The 14,931-nt window shown below is 42.7% G+C and overlaps 1 protein-coding gene across 1 annotated transcript in view; it reads right to left on the bottom strand.

The window, feature by feature from the left end:
• Enpep (glutamyl aminopeptidase) overlaps positions 1-14,931 on the bottom strand; it is a 112,453-nt gene that overhangs the window by 81,972 nt on the left and 15,550 nt on the right. The window contains exons 4-7 of the mRNA XM_021195518.2: positions 7,302-7,422; positions 4,650-4,804; positions 3,930-4,043; positions 307-441 (exon numbers count right to left, since the gene is read on the bottom strand). Of these exons, the coding sequence (XP_021051177.1) occupies positions 307-441; positions 3,930-4,043; positions 4,650-4,804; positions 7,302-7,422 (525 nt within the window). The remainder of the gene's footprint in view (positions 1-306; positions 442-3,929; positions 4,044-4,649; positions 4,805-7,301; positions 7,423-14,931) is intronic.

The following is a 14,931-nucleotide window of genomic DNA, read 5'->3' on the forward strand; positions in this document are numbered from 1 at the left end:
CACACACACACACACACACACACACACACACACACACACACACACACAAAATGGATGAAGGTTCCGCTCCAACTAAGCTGCACTTGAATGCTTGTTCTAACATCAAAGTGCTCTCCCACTAGAATGCCCATGTAGTTAGTTGGCTGCCCTTACTGACCACACAGAAGAAAAGTAAGACATATTTTCTCTCCAAAAAAAAAAAAAAAAATCAAGATAAGGACTGGTAGGATGCTTAGTCGGTAAAGGAGCTTGAGTAAAAGTCGGTCAACCAAAGGATATTCCAAACCAATGCTGTGTATCTCCTACCTTGCTGTATGATATTCCATCAAACACAGACGTTATTTCAGCTGGTGTAGACACGGTGACGACCACTGGATGTGAAGACATCAGGGAGTCGTCCTCTTGCACAGGGAAGACATCTTCAACCAGCACCTGACTGAGCTGAAATGTCAGAAATCAGAGAGAGTTAACACTTCCCTCGAACGGCTTTCCATTTCGTAACATGCTCTGGATTCAAAACGGTGGGAAGAGAAAGGGCAATGACTCAGACTGTGTAACGAGGTCTCTAGGTTTTCAAATGAGCGCTGTATGTTCAATCCTGTGCCCTCGCTGATTCCAGTCCTCTTTCTGTAATTCTCACTGCTCTGCACTTTAAACTGGACCAAACGCCACAAGTTTTCTTGTATGTGAAATGGGCATGATGTCCCCTCTTGGGATCACCATGAACACTGACAGAGGTAGAGACTCAATTGGCCAAAGATGTTGTTTCCAGTTACTTGGAATGTGAACAGTTTCTAATTAATCAAAGAAAGCACCTGCTCATGCTTTAGTTCTAGCGATCAGTTGGGATTTGGCCGTAGGTTTTCTCAGTCCAGTAGCATGGCTATGATTCCCGCAGTACAGTTGGGCTTCCTTGGCTGAGGGCTCAGTCTTTCTGTCATCTTGATTCATAACTTAAACGAGTTCCCTGGTCACTAGTGAGAGCCCCTCCTCTTTGGACCTGTGCACAGGACTAAAACTCCAGTTCATGTGCAACACTTGATACAAAGTACCCAGTACGCAGGGGAACTCAACAAATTGTCTGTCATTGTCACTTTGATTCATATTGATGAAGATTCTGCAAACTAACCTTGATAAACTAATACTAATTAAAAAAAAATCAGCCCTTTATTTCTTCTACTAGCTTAAAATATTTCCAAAAAGAGTGCTTGTCATATTAACTTATATTTCCTAGTGTCATGGTTGGCCTTCATAATAGACAAGGTCCTGTGGTTGAATGCTGCCTGCAATCACAGTTTGACTTGAATTTTTGTTGGTTCCATTTGCATGTCAAGAGGTTTAAGTGAGAAGAAAAACCTGTGTTTTTCTGAATGTACCCTGGCTCTCACATCTTTGGGAGGTGTTATTATCTTCTTCAAGCAAAACGTTGTCACTGATGAAGTAAGTCACAGTGGTATTCATGGGATTTTCTTTCTAACTTATTTGCCAGACTCCCTTCCACACAAGACCATAAACTGAGAACTCCGTGAGGACTACCTTGATTGTCTGCTCTTAGCTAAATGCAAGATGAATAACTGGGAAGAAGGGAGGGGCAAATTACAGCTATTTATGTGATTACATTCCACTGAGGGGTAAAAGAGTGAGTAATAAATTCTTCTAGAATACACTAATCCCACCCCCACCCCCTTCCAGGTGCTGAGAATTGAGCCTTGGATTTTGCCCATGCTAACAAAACTGAGTTACATCCACCACCCTTGGTTTCCTAAGTCAGGGCTTCACTTAGTATCTCAGGCTAGCCTTGAACTCTGGACTCTGCTGCTTCCCAAGTGCTGGGTTCACTGGCGTTTACAACCAAGCTGGGCTTAACCGGTGTTTTGAAACACCAAAATTGCAGTTTAACCGATATTCAAATGTTACAGTATAATATAAGAATTTGAGAAAGGAAGGTCGCCAAAGTACTTTAATAGAAAAATAAAAGACAAAATAATTTGCCCATTGTGTAATTTATTTTCAAAAAAATTACGAAGTCATCAACGTTTTCTCTAATGATGATCGGCAACTGAAGATTTTTACTTGTTTATTTTTATCTCTATATCTAGCCTTTGTCACCACTGGGACAGGAGTCCTAGCAGTAGATAGTGTGACAGGAATGGGCTAATGTACATCAGACAGCCCATGAAACAAAACTTGCCCCAAATGTTAATAGTTCTCGGGTGGAAAAAACCCTGGTGTAAATTAAATGTTTAAAGACTCAACTTTGCCGAGTAATTTCCTCACCTTTCAAAGGTTAGGGAAATGCAAGTATTTAATGTCAAAGTATTTAATACAAGAGCCTGGCTTGGTGGCACACTCCTTTAACCTCAGCACTATGGAGGCAGAGGTAGGACAGATCTCTGAATTTGGGGGAGGGCGAGTTGCGGTGGAGAGGTAGGATTTACGACAATTACTTTAAAAAACTTTTTAACCTACATCAGCAACTGTGACTACAGGTACAAGATCAAGCCAACCAAACTCCCCAGCTTGGACTGGGGAGAGGTTATGATCCGCCCCACCCCCCAGCTGAGGAGCCGCCCCACCCCCCAGAGGAACTGTTACCAACTGATGGTAACAGCTATGCAGGGGAGGGGTCCGTTTTTCTTCAGGAATGTGACCCTGGAACGTCTACCCATGTTCCAGGAGCTGGTCCTATACCTGAGTGTATTTTCACTTGTTTGTTTACTGTTTGTTTTGCAAGGACATAAACTTGAGAAGGAAAGTGGGGACAGCGGGGAGGTGGGGGGGAAGAGGCAGGAGGTAGGGGAAAAAAAAACTTTTTAAAGTTGGAAAAAAAAAAAACAGTTATAGACTCTTGAGCCCCAGGGAAGTTAAACTTCTGTTGGATGGTGCTCTCCTGTATTTTTAAATTCGCCCTTTGGTAGCTTTTCAGTGACACTTAGGAGGCATTGGAGTTTAGAGGTCACTTAAAAATACTTTCAGAAGTCAGAGGAAGATAAAAATAACTCCAAGTTGAGCAGTCTTGTTATGTCTTTATCAAATTCACGTGGGAGACTAAGCCCTTTAAATACGCTTTATTGTTCACCTTTACAGACACTGGACAAGGCAGTTCTTTTCAAAGGGATGCTGACAAGTTAAGTTACTCAATGTCAAAAACAGTCCAGTAGAGGGCAGTATTCTACATACTTCATGGTACTCTTATATCTCTATAGAGATAGAGATACACAGCTATGGAGTGAACACACATGCATATATTCAGCCAGAGACGAATACTTACACGATCTAAATACAAACAGAAAAGGATTAATTTTCCTAAAGAAAATTCTGTAGCAATCCTGGAAACTTTTATTCCAGGTCCCTTGAGAGCACACTGAGAATGTTCACTAAGCCTACAGTTTGGGGACTTGGACACTTCCTTGATACTGAACAATGCTCTCCTCGGACTTGAAAGGGAGAGCTGACCCAGAGGAGAGTGTGCACCTCGCTGCTCCACGCTTCCTGCTGTGCATCTGAGAGGTGATGCATTTAGGTTGTGACCTTGCACCTGACTGCTAAGTTTTCACCACGTCACCGCCTTCCAGCAACCAGCTCAAGTCAAACAGTTTATAAAGGAAAGGCTGACACCCTACTTCCCGGAAATGCAAGGTGGGCGTTTCCTACACTTTCTGCCCTGACCCCCATCCGGACAGGTATTTGTCTATGGCTCCCTACTGCCTCAACGACCAGGTAAAGGCTCTTGGCAAAGAGCAACTCAGGGGAAGTCCCTGGCTCCTGGCTCCTGGCTCCTGGCTCCTGGCTCCTGGCTCCTAGCTCCAGGCTACCTTCACAATGGATATCCAAGATCGCCACTGTATTTGACCCTGATCCTAGACCTCTGTCAAAGGCTCCAGTCGGGTTTCCACGAAGAGACAGATTCAGAGTGTGTTAGGACTCACCATCTGCCAGTCTTTTTCTGCGTGGTTTACTCCCAAGAACTCGAAGAAGGAAGCAAATCCTTCATTTAGCCACAAGTCGTCCCACCAGTCCATGGTCACGGTATTTCCAAACCACTGAAATGAAAAGCAACGAAGAAATAGATGTTTATTCTCATGGTAGGGAGCTGCTAGGAAATGTCATGGCGTGGATTTGTAACTGACACAGAAGCAAACAGCATTATACCTAACATGTATTTCCCACTTCATCTTGTTTTGAGGAATGTTAAATTCTCCAGTTTATTCCCATAATGTTATAGAAAGGTCTCTTGTGTTTTTATTAAAGGCAGAATCTTCTAAAGCAGGTTCTCAGCCCCTCCTAATTACTGCCACCAGTTAATGCAGTCTCACACATTGTGGTGTGAACCATAAAATTATTTTTTGTTGCTACTTTGTAACTCTAATTTTGCTACTGCTATGAATCATAATAGACATATCTGTGCTTTCTGGTGGTCTTAGGAGACCCCTGTGAGAGGGTCACCCACCGGGTGACTAGCCACAGGTTGAGAACCCATGGAAAGACTCTGTGCAGAAAATATTAGTGAAGGCTTAGACTGGCTTTCACGTGGGATGTTTTGAGTTGGTCTGTCTTACTTCTTCAGTCATCCACACTTTGTATTACTGCTGTGGAAAGAGGCCAGTTTTAAAAAGCAAGTAAATTTTGCTTCAGGGCACTCTCTCTACCTGGTGTACAAGTTCGTGGGCAACCACGCTGGCCACTCTCTGCTGGTTGGATGAGGCCGATAGCAAGGGGTCATAAAGCAGGTTTGTTTCTCGGTAAGTGACAAGTCCCCAATTTTCCATGGCGCCGGTGCCAAAATCTGGAATAGCAATTTTATCTATGGAAAAAGACAATCTGGTGAGAAATGCATTCTTTCCACTTGTTCACAGCGTCTCTTACCAAATTAAGTTCTTTGGTTGACTTTTTAAGGCTAAAAATAATGTTTCGGAGTGAGAGGCAGGAATCATTTGTGCAAATATTCGGTCCTAATGCACTCAACATTCCCACGGAGAAGTTCCTGTAGCCTCCAGGCTTCAGAGTGTCATCCCTCCGTAGCCCTCCCTTTTCTCGGAAGGATTACATGACTGTTCTTTTATTCCAAGCCTCTGTGGTTTTATGTCTTTTCTTCTCTTTAGAGGAATTCATTTTTATTACTTTCCCCCATCTTTTATTTATGACATTGGTTATAAACACCACCTATTTGGGGGATACAGTGTTAGGAACAAAAAATAAGAGTGAAGCCTTTAAATGAGAACAAGACAGAGCTTGTGAGCTCAGAGAGACAGCTTGCATGTCAAGGACACAGTCTTAAAACCCCAGTGATGGACAATTTAAGGACAGTCTGATTCTCGGCCAATCTAATGTCCCTTTCCTCTTTTCCTACACCTCCCCTTTGCCGTCTTCTTTTATATTTTAAATAAGTTAGAAGGACACGAAATTGACCAATTTCTCTCTCTACTTTTTTTTTTTTATCCAGGTCACAGGAATTTCTGTCCTATTTTCTCTGGATTTTAGATATAGCACCCAACAAAGAGAGGCAGCATTGGACACTTCCACATTAAATCTGCACACAGAAAAAAACATCGATTTTCAGGGGATACAGCTTCCCCAGCTAATGAACTGCAACCTGAATGTAATTTTTATTACTACTATGATTTAAATGAGGCACAAAATTTTAAATAAGTGAAATTTCATTCTAACATCTAAGAAAGGGGCCTTTCTGATTAAAATAAAATTTCTTAAAGATTTGTATGAAAGAATAAAAAAAATATCTTTATTGAAAACCAAGGTAAGAGTAGTGATTTTTTGTCACATTGTTCTCTTTGTAGGGGTCGCTCACTGTGGCATAAGAATAGCCCTCAAGCTTGGGAAAGTATTACCCCATTGCCAACAGTTTTCACAATGTTGGAAAGTACAATTTGCACAAATCCTTGAGCAAATGCATGCAATCTCTTCTCTAGTGAATACAGACATTATAATTAATTAATGTCAACTCAATTACCTTTTGATATGAGTGAGGATATCACCTCCAAAGACTCTATCATACAGCTAATTCTGAAAGTGCTAAAGATGCCCAGGGAAGTGCATGGGAGGGAAGAGAAGAGGGGGAGGGGGAGAGAAACTGGTGTGAGTTCTGCATCTGGGGTCACCATGATCACACGATCACAGGATCACAGGGAGTGAGACAAAGACAGTGGACTCTGCATTCCAGTTCCTGAAACATTCAGAATTTTCCTCTGAGCCTGGTAAAAAGCTACTTGTCTTTCTGTTTCCTCTCATAATTGATATGTGATACAAAGGACCATTGAAGTGAAAATGAGATGTGGGGTGTACACATACAGAGCCACCGTGCCTTTTGCCTTCCTCAGGATTTATTAAGGTGGTAGGTACTAGATAGGGGAGTAGTCTCTCGTTCTCTCTCTCTCTCTCTCTCTCTCTCTCTCTCTCTCTCTCTCTCTCTCTCTCTCTCTCTCTCTAAGACAAGGATTCTCTGTGTAGCCCTGGCTATCCTGAAACTCCCTCCATAGACTAGGCCGGCCTTGAACTCAGATCCACCTGCAACGGCCTCCCAAATTCTGGGATTAAAGCTATGCACCACCACAGGCAGGCAGTGGGTTGGTTTTCTTAATACCTTCCCTTCAAATGTCTCCAAGGGTCTTACAGATACAACTTTGTTCAAACTGGTCACTCAAGCTTGTTTGTGCTGTTGATGGAGACAGCATGTCCATACATTTGGAATATGGCTTTCCTTGCTTTTTAAAAAAAAAAAAAAAAAAAAAAAATGTATCTCTCTCGACATTGAAGAAAAGGAAACTCTGGAAGGCACTCCAGTATTTCATTCCCAGGGCTGGAAAGTCTTGCACAACAAGGGTTGGGTGGGAAGCACACAAGGCTCTTACGACATCACTGACCCTTACTGTTTTCCAACTCCCGTAGGAGGGCCATGCATGCAAACCATTGGCGGAGTCCTGATTTTTAAACCAAATGATGTAGGTGGCTGTTCTGGCCCCACTGTGAGCAAGCTCTGCGGGAGCTGCTTTCCGAATCAAAGATTAGCTCTTCATCATGTAAGAGTAGAGAGTGGCTATTATTTTTGAAAGACTCCAGCATGGATCTTTGAGCTTGTAGTTCACATCAGACATGAAGTGCATGCACACACTAAACAGCCTCAGAGATGATCATGGTAATAGAATTAGACACACTAGGTTAACTTAGGTTTGTTTTTTTTTTTAAAAAAAAAAAAAAAAAAAAAAAAAAAAAAAAAGATAAAACAAAACAAACAAACAAACGACCCAAAGGCAACTTGAAACGAAGAGTTAAAAGTGTTTTCTCACCCAGTTTGGGAAGCGCATACTCCATAGCAAAGTAGTCTTCAAAGTAATCAAATACAGCTTTGGTTATGTTCGCCGCATACTCTGCCGTCTCCTTCTGATTGGGCTGCACATAAACAGTAAGCTAGAAACGAAACACGGACATTCAGGAAGTAAGTCTCCATCTGATGAACGACATCCCCACAAACTGTGAAGCATAGCATAACTGACCGCCGGAGGCCTTTGCAGTCAGAGCTTCTCGTCTGAATCCCCAGTCTACTCTGGGATTCAGCCTGCTCTTGCACAAATCATTTCACGGTTCTAAGACTTGGGTAAAAAGGGTCATTAGGATGTAACTGTGTGTGTGACATTAGTAAGTAGAAACAGTTTAAGGCACAGTGATTGGCATGCAAAACACTGGATAAGTTTGCTACCAAAGCCTGATATCATGTCAGACATTAAGAGATATTATCGCAAATGTAATCTGTATTGTCCCAGGGCTGGAGAGATGACTCAGCACTAAAGACCACTGACTGCTCTTCCAGAGGACCTGGGTTAAATTCCCAGCACCCACATGGCAGCTCACAACTTCTGTGACTCCAGTCCCAGGAGATCCAACACCTTCACACAGATATACATGTAGGCAAAGCATCAATGTACATAAAATAAAAATAAACAAATCATTTTTTAAACTAAACTAAACAAACAAACAAACAAACCCTTGCATTGTCTTTTTGGTATCTAGGTCTCTATGCCTCTATTTATTTTACCTTATACCCACTGGTTGGTCTTGTGTACACAATTCCTTGTGAGGAAACAAACTTACTTCATTCTTCTCATTGAAGGTGCTTTCGATACATGTTTCCTCTTTGTGACATTCCACTCTGCTTTCCTAAATGGCCCAGCTATGTTCCAATTTCACTCCCAGAGCCTAAAATACGATGACTCAGACTTTTCCCAAGAGGGAGTGAGTAGGAGCCTTCCATCCTCTGAGGTGCCGGCAGATTATTTTATGTCCCTGTGACCTAATTTACGAACCAAACTGAGAGCAGATTTTTGTCTCAACTCTAATCATCCATGACTTTATTAAAAACAATATTATTAAGAATTCTTCCAAGCAGACAAACAGATGCCGTGCCTGGATGCTAGGATCTGTGCTGAGGAGCCTTCCAGTTGTTTAGAGGGTTTCAGTGTGTGGAAGTGGGAGAAGTGCTTCAGACGACAGTCCACTACATTTGTGAGAAAGTTAAGTGAGGTACGGATGGTACCCCAACACCTGATCCAAACCCCTCCAGCAATGGTGAGATTCAGTCATTTTAGTAAGTTCAAGACTGTTGACCCAACTAGACCAGATGATTCAAAATCAGAAAAATGCCAGAAAGAGAGAGAGAGAGAGAGAGAGAGAGAGAGAGAGAGAGAGAGAGAACACCCACTCATTTCCTGTTCCCATTGCATTACTATAGTGATGATGTTTATTTGAGCATACACCTCCTGCCCTGCTTCTTAGAAGAGAGCTCTGGAGAACTCCTACACTATAAAAGGCAGATAATGAAAGAGTGTCCCTTAAATGACCAGTGCTCCCCATCTTAGCTGATCATCTCACCTCTTAGGCATAAATAGAAATGAACCCCTACCTCAGCCAGTGACCTCTCAACATTCATTGAGCTTTTTAGTCTTTATTTGCCAGGAGAGATGAGATGATCCATTTCTACTATGCTCTCCTATCCTCTTGTTGAGCAATGACAGACTGTCTCCAAGTGATAACTGAACCCAAGGGCCCAGCTGGCAGCCACTGAACAGAACACTGGTGACCTGGCATGAAAAATCAAAGTCAGCATGGAGGCTTGGCACTGCCTTGCTGTCCATAGAAACGCTCAGAACCTTTTGTCTGTCAGTGAATTAGTATGCTAGACTTGCTAAGAATTTTTGGCACACTCATTCTCCATCAGACATTTCCGGGAGGGCTGTCTCTCTTGACATAGCCCTGCCATCTACACCCCCACACCTCATGCTTTGGGCCGTCTGTATGGAGTGGGAAGCCAAGGTGAGAGAAAGGGAAGTCAGACGATAGTGAACCCTCTGCTGTCAGTGAAGCTGTGGGGAGGAGACAGACTCTGTGCCCTTTCTGCTACTGCTTTCCTAAGACTTACAGAAGGCGGGCCCTTTTACTGAAGCCTGGGCTTAGGCACTCAACATACTACCATTGACCTGTGCCCTCAACTCACACAGACTTCGTCCAAGCAGGCTTCTGTAAGAGTATCAAATTCTACTATCATTGACCTGTGTCCCCAACTCACACAGACTTCTTCTAAGCAGGCTTCTGAAATGGGATCAGTTAGTTTGTTTTTTTTTTTTTCTTTCTCCACATTTGTGTTGATGACAGCAGTAGAAAAGACCGCCATCAATGCCTCTTCCTTCCTCAGTGGCTTCTGAGGGTATGCCCCAAGTCCCATCTCCACACAGAAGCGTGCACCTGGCCAGCTGCAGGTTACCCGTCACCTAGAACCTTTCCAGACAACCCCCGTAGGTCATATTTTCCAGGCACAGATCTGATCAATGAGCTAAGGAATCGTAGAATAGCATCCTTGAACTGGTTCCACCAGTCCCTTATCTACAATTCTAAAATCCAAACCGTTTGAAGATTCTTGCGATTAGACAAAGTATATCCGTAAGCGTATCCTATCTGTTGTAGGTCAGGAACATATGTTGGCATGGAAGATTCTACCAGCATACCAACACTGTCTGCCATCCTAAGCCTTCATATAATGGCGGTAGCGTGCTTTCAGCTACAGAACACCCGTAATGTCTGTACTGAAGGATTTAGAAAGACTGGTGCCCTCGGCAGATGCCCTCTCTGCTGCTCTGCTCCCTGACGGTGACATCATCATGCCCCATCCCTGTATCCCCCTCTTCCTCGGGGCTTAGCAGAGGTTAACCTTTCTCTGGTTTCTGCTGGACCTCAGCACCTAAGCCCAGAAGAACATTTCCCTGAATCGACATCACTTACACTAAGGATTACCTTCTTTCTAGTTCTCACACTCACTGGCTTTACTGAGATGAGCAATTCTAGCTTCGTGACTAGCTGCTCTGAAATAATACCTTTCTTTTCTCATCTTCAAGACATATCAGCCATCAGTACTCAATGAATTTATTAATGGTTAAATATGAGGTTTATAAACTTTATCTGTAAATGGGAGGATTCAAGAGCCTAACCGTTATTTATTTTCTAAAGTAGGACATCTGCCCTGAAGAAATTAAATTTCTGATACATACCACTAATACAGAGGACTCTCCCTGCCTCAAAACACTGGGTCTACTGCACAGCTGGACATTATAAACACCACTGTAAACTGATTCTTCTTTTGAGGCCATGATACATCTGCTCTGTCATTATGTCAATAGCTTTTCTCTTATCATACTGAACCCTACTATAAAGCAGGCTTAGTTTTGTAAAGGTTCATTTGTTGTGTTTTATGTATATGAGTGTTTTGACTGCATGCATGTCTGTGTATCATGTGTGTGTCTGAGCAGGCCAGAGGGAGTGTCGGAAAGATTCCTTAGACATAGGTGGTGGTGAGCAGCCATGTGGGTGCTGAGAATCAAACCTGGATCTTCCTCAAGAGCCGCAAGTGCTCTTAACTGCTACGCCAGCTCTCCAGCCCCATAAAGTAGGTATTTAGCATGTTTACTACAATACCTTTCGCTCCAGTGTCTCTAGTCTCTTAGACTTGACTATCATGGCAGACCAACTAAGAGCTACTTAATGGGTCTTCACACAATCCTTTCCCCCATCCCCTATTTGTATCCAAACCCCAACCCTTGTATAAACCTTCCCGACATTTACTTAAGAGTCTCATGGCAGGTGAGTTAGCTCTTCTCCTGCAGGGAGCATCTCATGCTACCTATCAGGTCTATGGATCTTGAACAACTACAAATAGAATGCCAAAGTTTACATAACTGCTGACCATTTTACTGATACTCTTATGTGGATCCTGCTTCCACAACCTCTTATTCACTATTAGAAATTCTAAGAGCCCTGGAAATCGAAAGTATTTTATTTATCTAAATTAACTCATTTGGCAATGTCGTTGGACCTGAATTGATAGGTGGATTTTCATATCTTTTCTTTATCTTGTTACACACGCACGCGCGCACATCTATGTCTACATGCATTGTTTATCAGGTACTACTCCAGGTCTCATGAAATGCATCAATGCATTAGTATTTGAAAAAAACATTGCCTTCATACAAATCCAAACATGTGATTTCTAATGTAAAACCATCCCCCAAAGACCGATGACATTTATTTGAAATGGCTCCCAGCATGCAGCAGTGGGTGGATAAAATACAAAATGGGAGACACATAAGACACAGGAGGGCATGAACTGATGAGTCTCTATGGAACTTGTGACAAGAAGCAGTGGGTGAAGTTGGAGTGGTCGTCTTGCCAAGTAGGTACAGGGTTTCATCACTAACCAAGAAGCTGTCTGCAGTTGACACCCACTGGCAAAATGAAAACCAGTTTCTCCAGTGGATTCTAACTGGGTATATCTACTATACTCCAGGGTAGGCCCATGCCTAGGTGTCACTGGCCATCACAGAAAGAGTCCCATGGGCTCTTAGCAGACTTTTTGTTTCGATTTTGGGGGTTTGGCTTTGTTATATTTTTTTCCTGGTTGGTCTTTGACTAGTTTGTTTTGACTTTCATTTCTATGTTTTGATGTTGAAAGACACACAGAGAGAAAGAATAGGTAGATGGTAGGCAGGCAGATGGAGGTTGGATGCATGGATGGATGGATGAATGGATAGAATAGATAGATAGACAGGTAGACAGACAGACAGACAGATAGACAGACAGACAGACAGAATAAAGTTGGGTAAGGAGGTGGGGAAGACATTGGAGAGGTTGGGGGAGAGGGAAAACATAATCAAAATATATTGTATGAAAAAGTTTTTAGAAAGAATTAGTAACACTGGGCGTGGTATGGCGGTTCATGCCTTTAATTCAGCTCTCATGAGGTTCAGGCAAGTGAATGTCTGTGAGTTTGAGGCCAGCCTGGTCTACAAAGTGAGTTTCAGGACAGCCAGGTCTGTTGCATAGAAAAACTGTCTCTCGAGCCTCCTTCACCCCAAAATTATTAGACTTGAGTTTGGGTGGGAATAAGGGGGATTACAGGACGAATGAAGGGAGAGGACACGGTATGAGTCAGAGGGAAGAGACAAAAGGGGAAATGACATAATGATATTTTAATTAGATTTTTTAAATTATTTTTAAAAATTGAAGAATGTGACAGAGTTGTGGTTAAGTGAGTAAAAATGTCTAACAGAAAATAATAGTACAGGAGGGACGATGGAGGGTTTTAGATAGAGAACTGTTTTTCTCTTCCATTTTAAAAAGTAATTTAGGTAGAAATACTTTAGAGAAATTCCAAATGATAAATATCTGTGGCTATGATCCAGGAAAGTCTGTATTGGAGAGAGCCCATCATGGGATTGGGAGACTGTCAATGGGAGCGACACGACCATGTAGGCGGCGTTCATTCTCCTCTGTCTGAGAACCACCAGAGACACTTGCACTATCCTAGCGAGCAATTCAGAGAAACGCAGGCTAGAAGCCATTAGGCCAGGGCATCATTCACGAGGCTGTACTGACTGACCGACTCTTACACCAAAAATTCCGAGGCAAGTTTTTCAACTAACTATTTATAGCTCATTTCTAAAAAGAGTTATAAGAGCCGGGCAGTGGTGGCGCACACATTTAATCCCAGCACTCGGGAGGCAGAGGCAGGCGGATTTCTGAGTTCGAGGCCAGCCTGGTCTACAGAGTGAGTTCCAGGACAGCCAGGGCTACACAGAGAAACCCTGTCTCGAAAAAACAAAAACAAAACAACAACAACAACAAAAAAAAAAGTTATAAGACTTGGTGGGTTTCCTCTCTGTAACATTTCTGTAGGTCTAAGAAGGCTGGATTTTACTTGTTTGTTCTTCTCACTGAAGTGAGTCTCACACTGGGCACGTTTCCTTCTGGAGTGTCTTCATGTTAGCCTTCAATTCAGAGTGAGCATGTGAAGAGCTGGCAGGGGCAAAAGGAAGTTTTGGGAAGCACTAGCATGCACACTAGGTGCCTCGCGTCCTCGGGTGAAGTTCGGTCCAACTTTTAGGGGGACTATCCCACATTGTAGCAGAAGATGCGGAGGGCAAGGCGCCCCCTGATGTCAGCTCCAGAGTCACGCCTTCACTGGGTTCTGACTAGAGCATCCCGGGAATTTCAGAAAGCAGTTCAGTTCTGTTAGTCTCTTATGAAACAGACCAGAAGGGAATCATTGTGACAGCATATCCTCGCTCCCCTTCCGAAGCCTGGGAGGCACTGAAGACAGAGCATTCTGCTGTCAGCTTTCACAGGAGAGCCGTTTAAGAGGTATTTACTACTGTTGAGGTCTCTTGCTAAACGCTATTTTCCACTATGTTGGTCTATTCCTTTACATAAAACCCATCCGTAGAATCTAGCCAAACGGTGATCCAAGCTATAATGACTCACCCAGGCAGCAGAGCTGCGAGGGAGACTCAGCAAGGGAGCCATCGGGAAACGCCAGCTCACAGTTGCTATTAGAATGACACTAAGGGTGGAATGTCCGCTGCTGGCCGCTTAGCTGCATTCTGACTCATAAACCTATGTAAGCATAGAGGAATTGCACAGCCTTTCTTCCTTGTCTTGATGTTCGACTCAAAATAGAAAACAAAAGTACCCCAGAATGTAATCATATTGTAAAAACGTAATGGGAGAGACACCTGTACATGACAATGGTCGTTTATCCTGGGTTCCAAAGAAAAACACTCAATAAATATTGCACATTTGCTATGACACAGGAAGAAAGCCATGAAGCAGACTAATAGACTCAACTTTATATCAAGGCAGAGGCACACCGCTGCCTATGAGAAGAACAGTCTAGAAAAGCAATTTCCTCTATTGATGCCACTCCCCCCAACACAACCTTATTAGCTTTGGGAACTGGTGGTACCCTCACTCACACTAACAGTCACATCAAAGTGACACAGGTGGTTCGAGAAACAGTTGAGATGGATCAGCCCTCCTGAGCCCCAAGTGAAAGGTCATTGTATGTTCCCCTACTCACGAGAACTTCTATATTGAAAACCCAGGCTTTGCATGGCTCCGTATCAACCCATTGATGAGCTAAAGGAAGGAAGGTTTTCCCAGGATCAAGTTTCATGGGAAGTAGAAGCATCTGGCTCTCCCCTTGCAATGACTGATGATAAGATAATGCGATTTTCAGAAAATTAATTTTTCAGAAAACATAGCAGAATACGATGCTTTGGAAAGAACACAGAATGTGAATCCATCCCTACTGCTCCCCAGATAGTTCTTGAACAAAACATTTTAACTCTGTTGGTTTTCAGTTTCTCATCTGTAAGATGGGGGAGTGACTTCTTCCTTATAAATACATACTGTAAAAAGATATATATGTGTGTATATATATATGTATATAGATACATATATATGCATGCATACATAGGTTATATAGGTGAATTGATTTACTTTCTTTTTTTTAAGATTTATTTATTTATTATATGTAAGTACACTGTAGCTGTCTTCAGACACTCCAGAAGAGGGCGTCAGATCTTGTTACGGATGGTT

This window comes from Mus pahari, chromosome 4, assembly GCF_900095145.1.
Source record: "Mus pahari chromosome 4, PAHARI_EIJ_v1.1, whole genome shotgun sequence".
In the NCBI taxonomy this organism is placed as follows: Eukaryota; Metazoa; Chordata; class Mammalia; order Rodentia; family Muridae; genus Mus; species Mus pahari.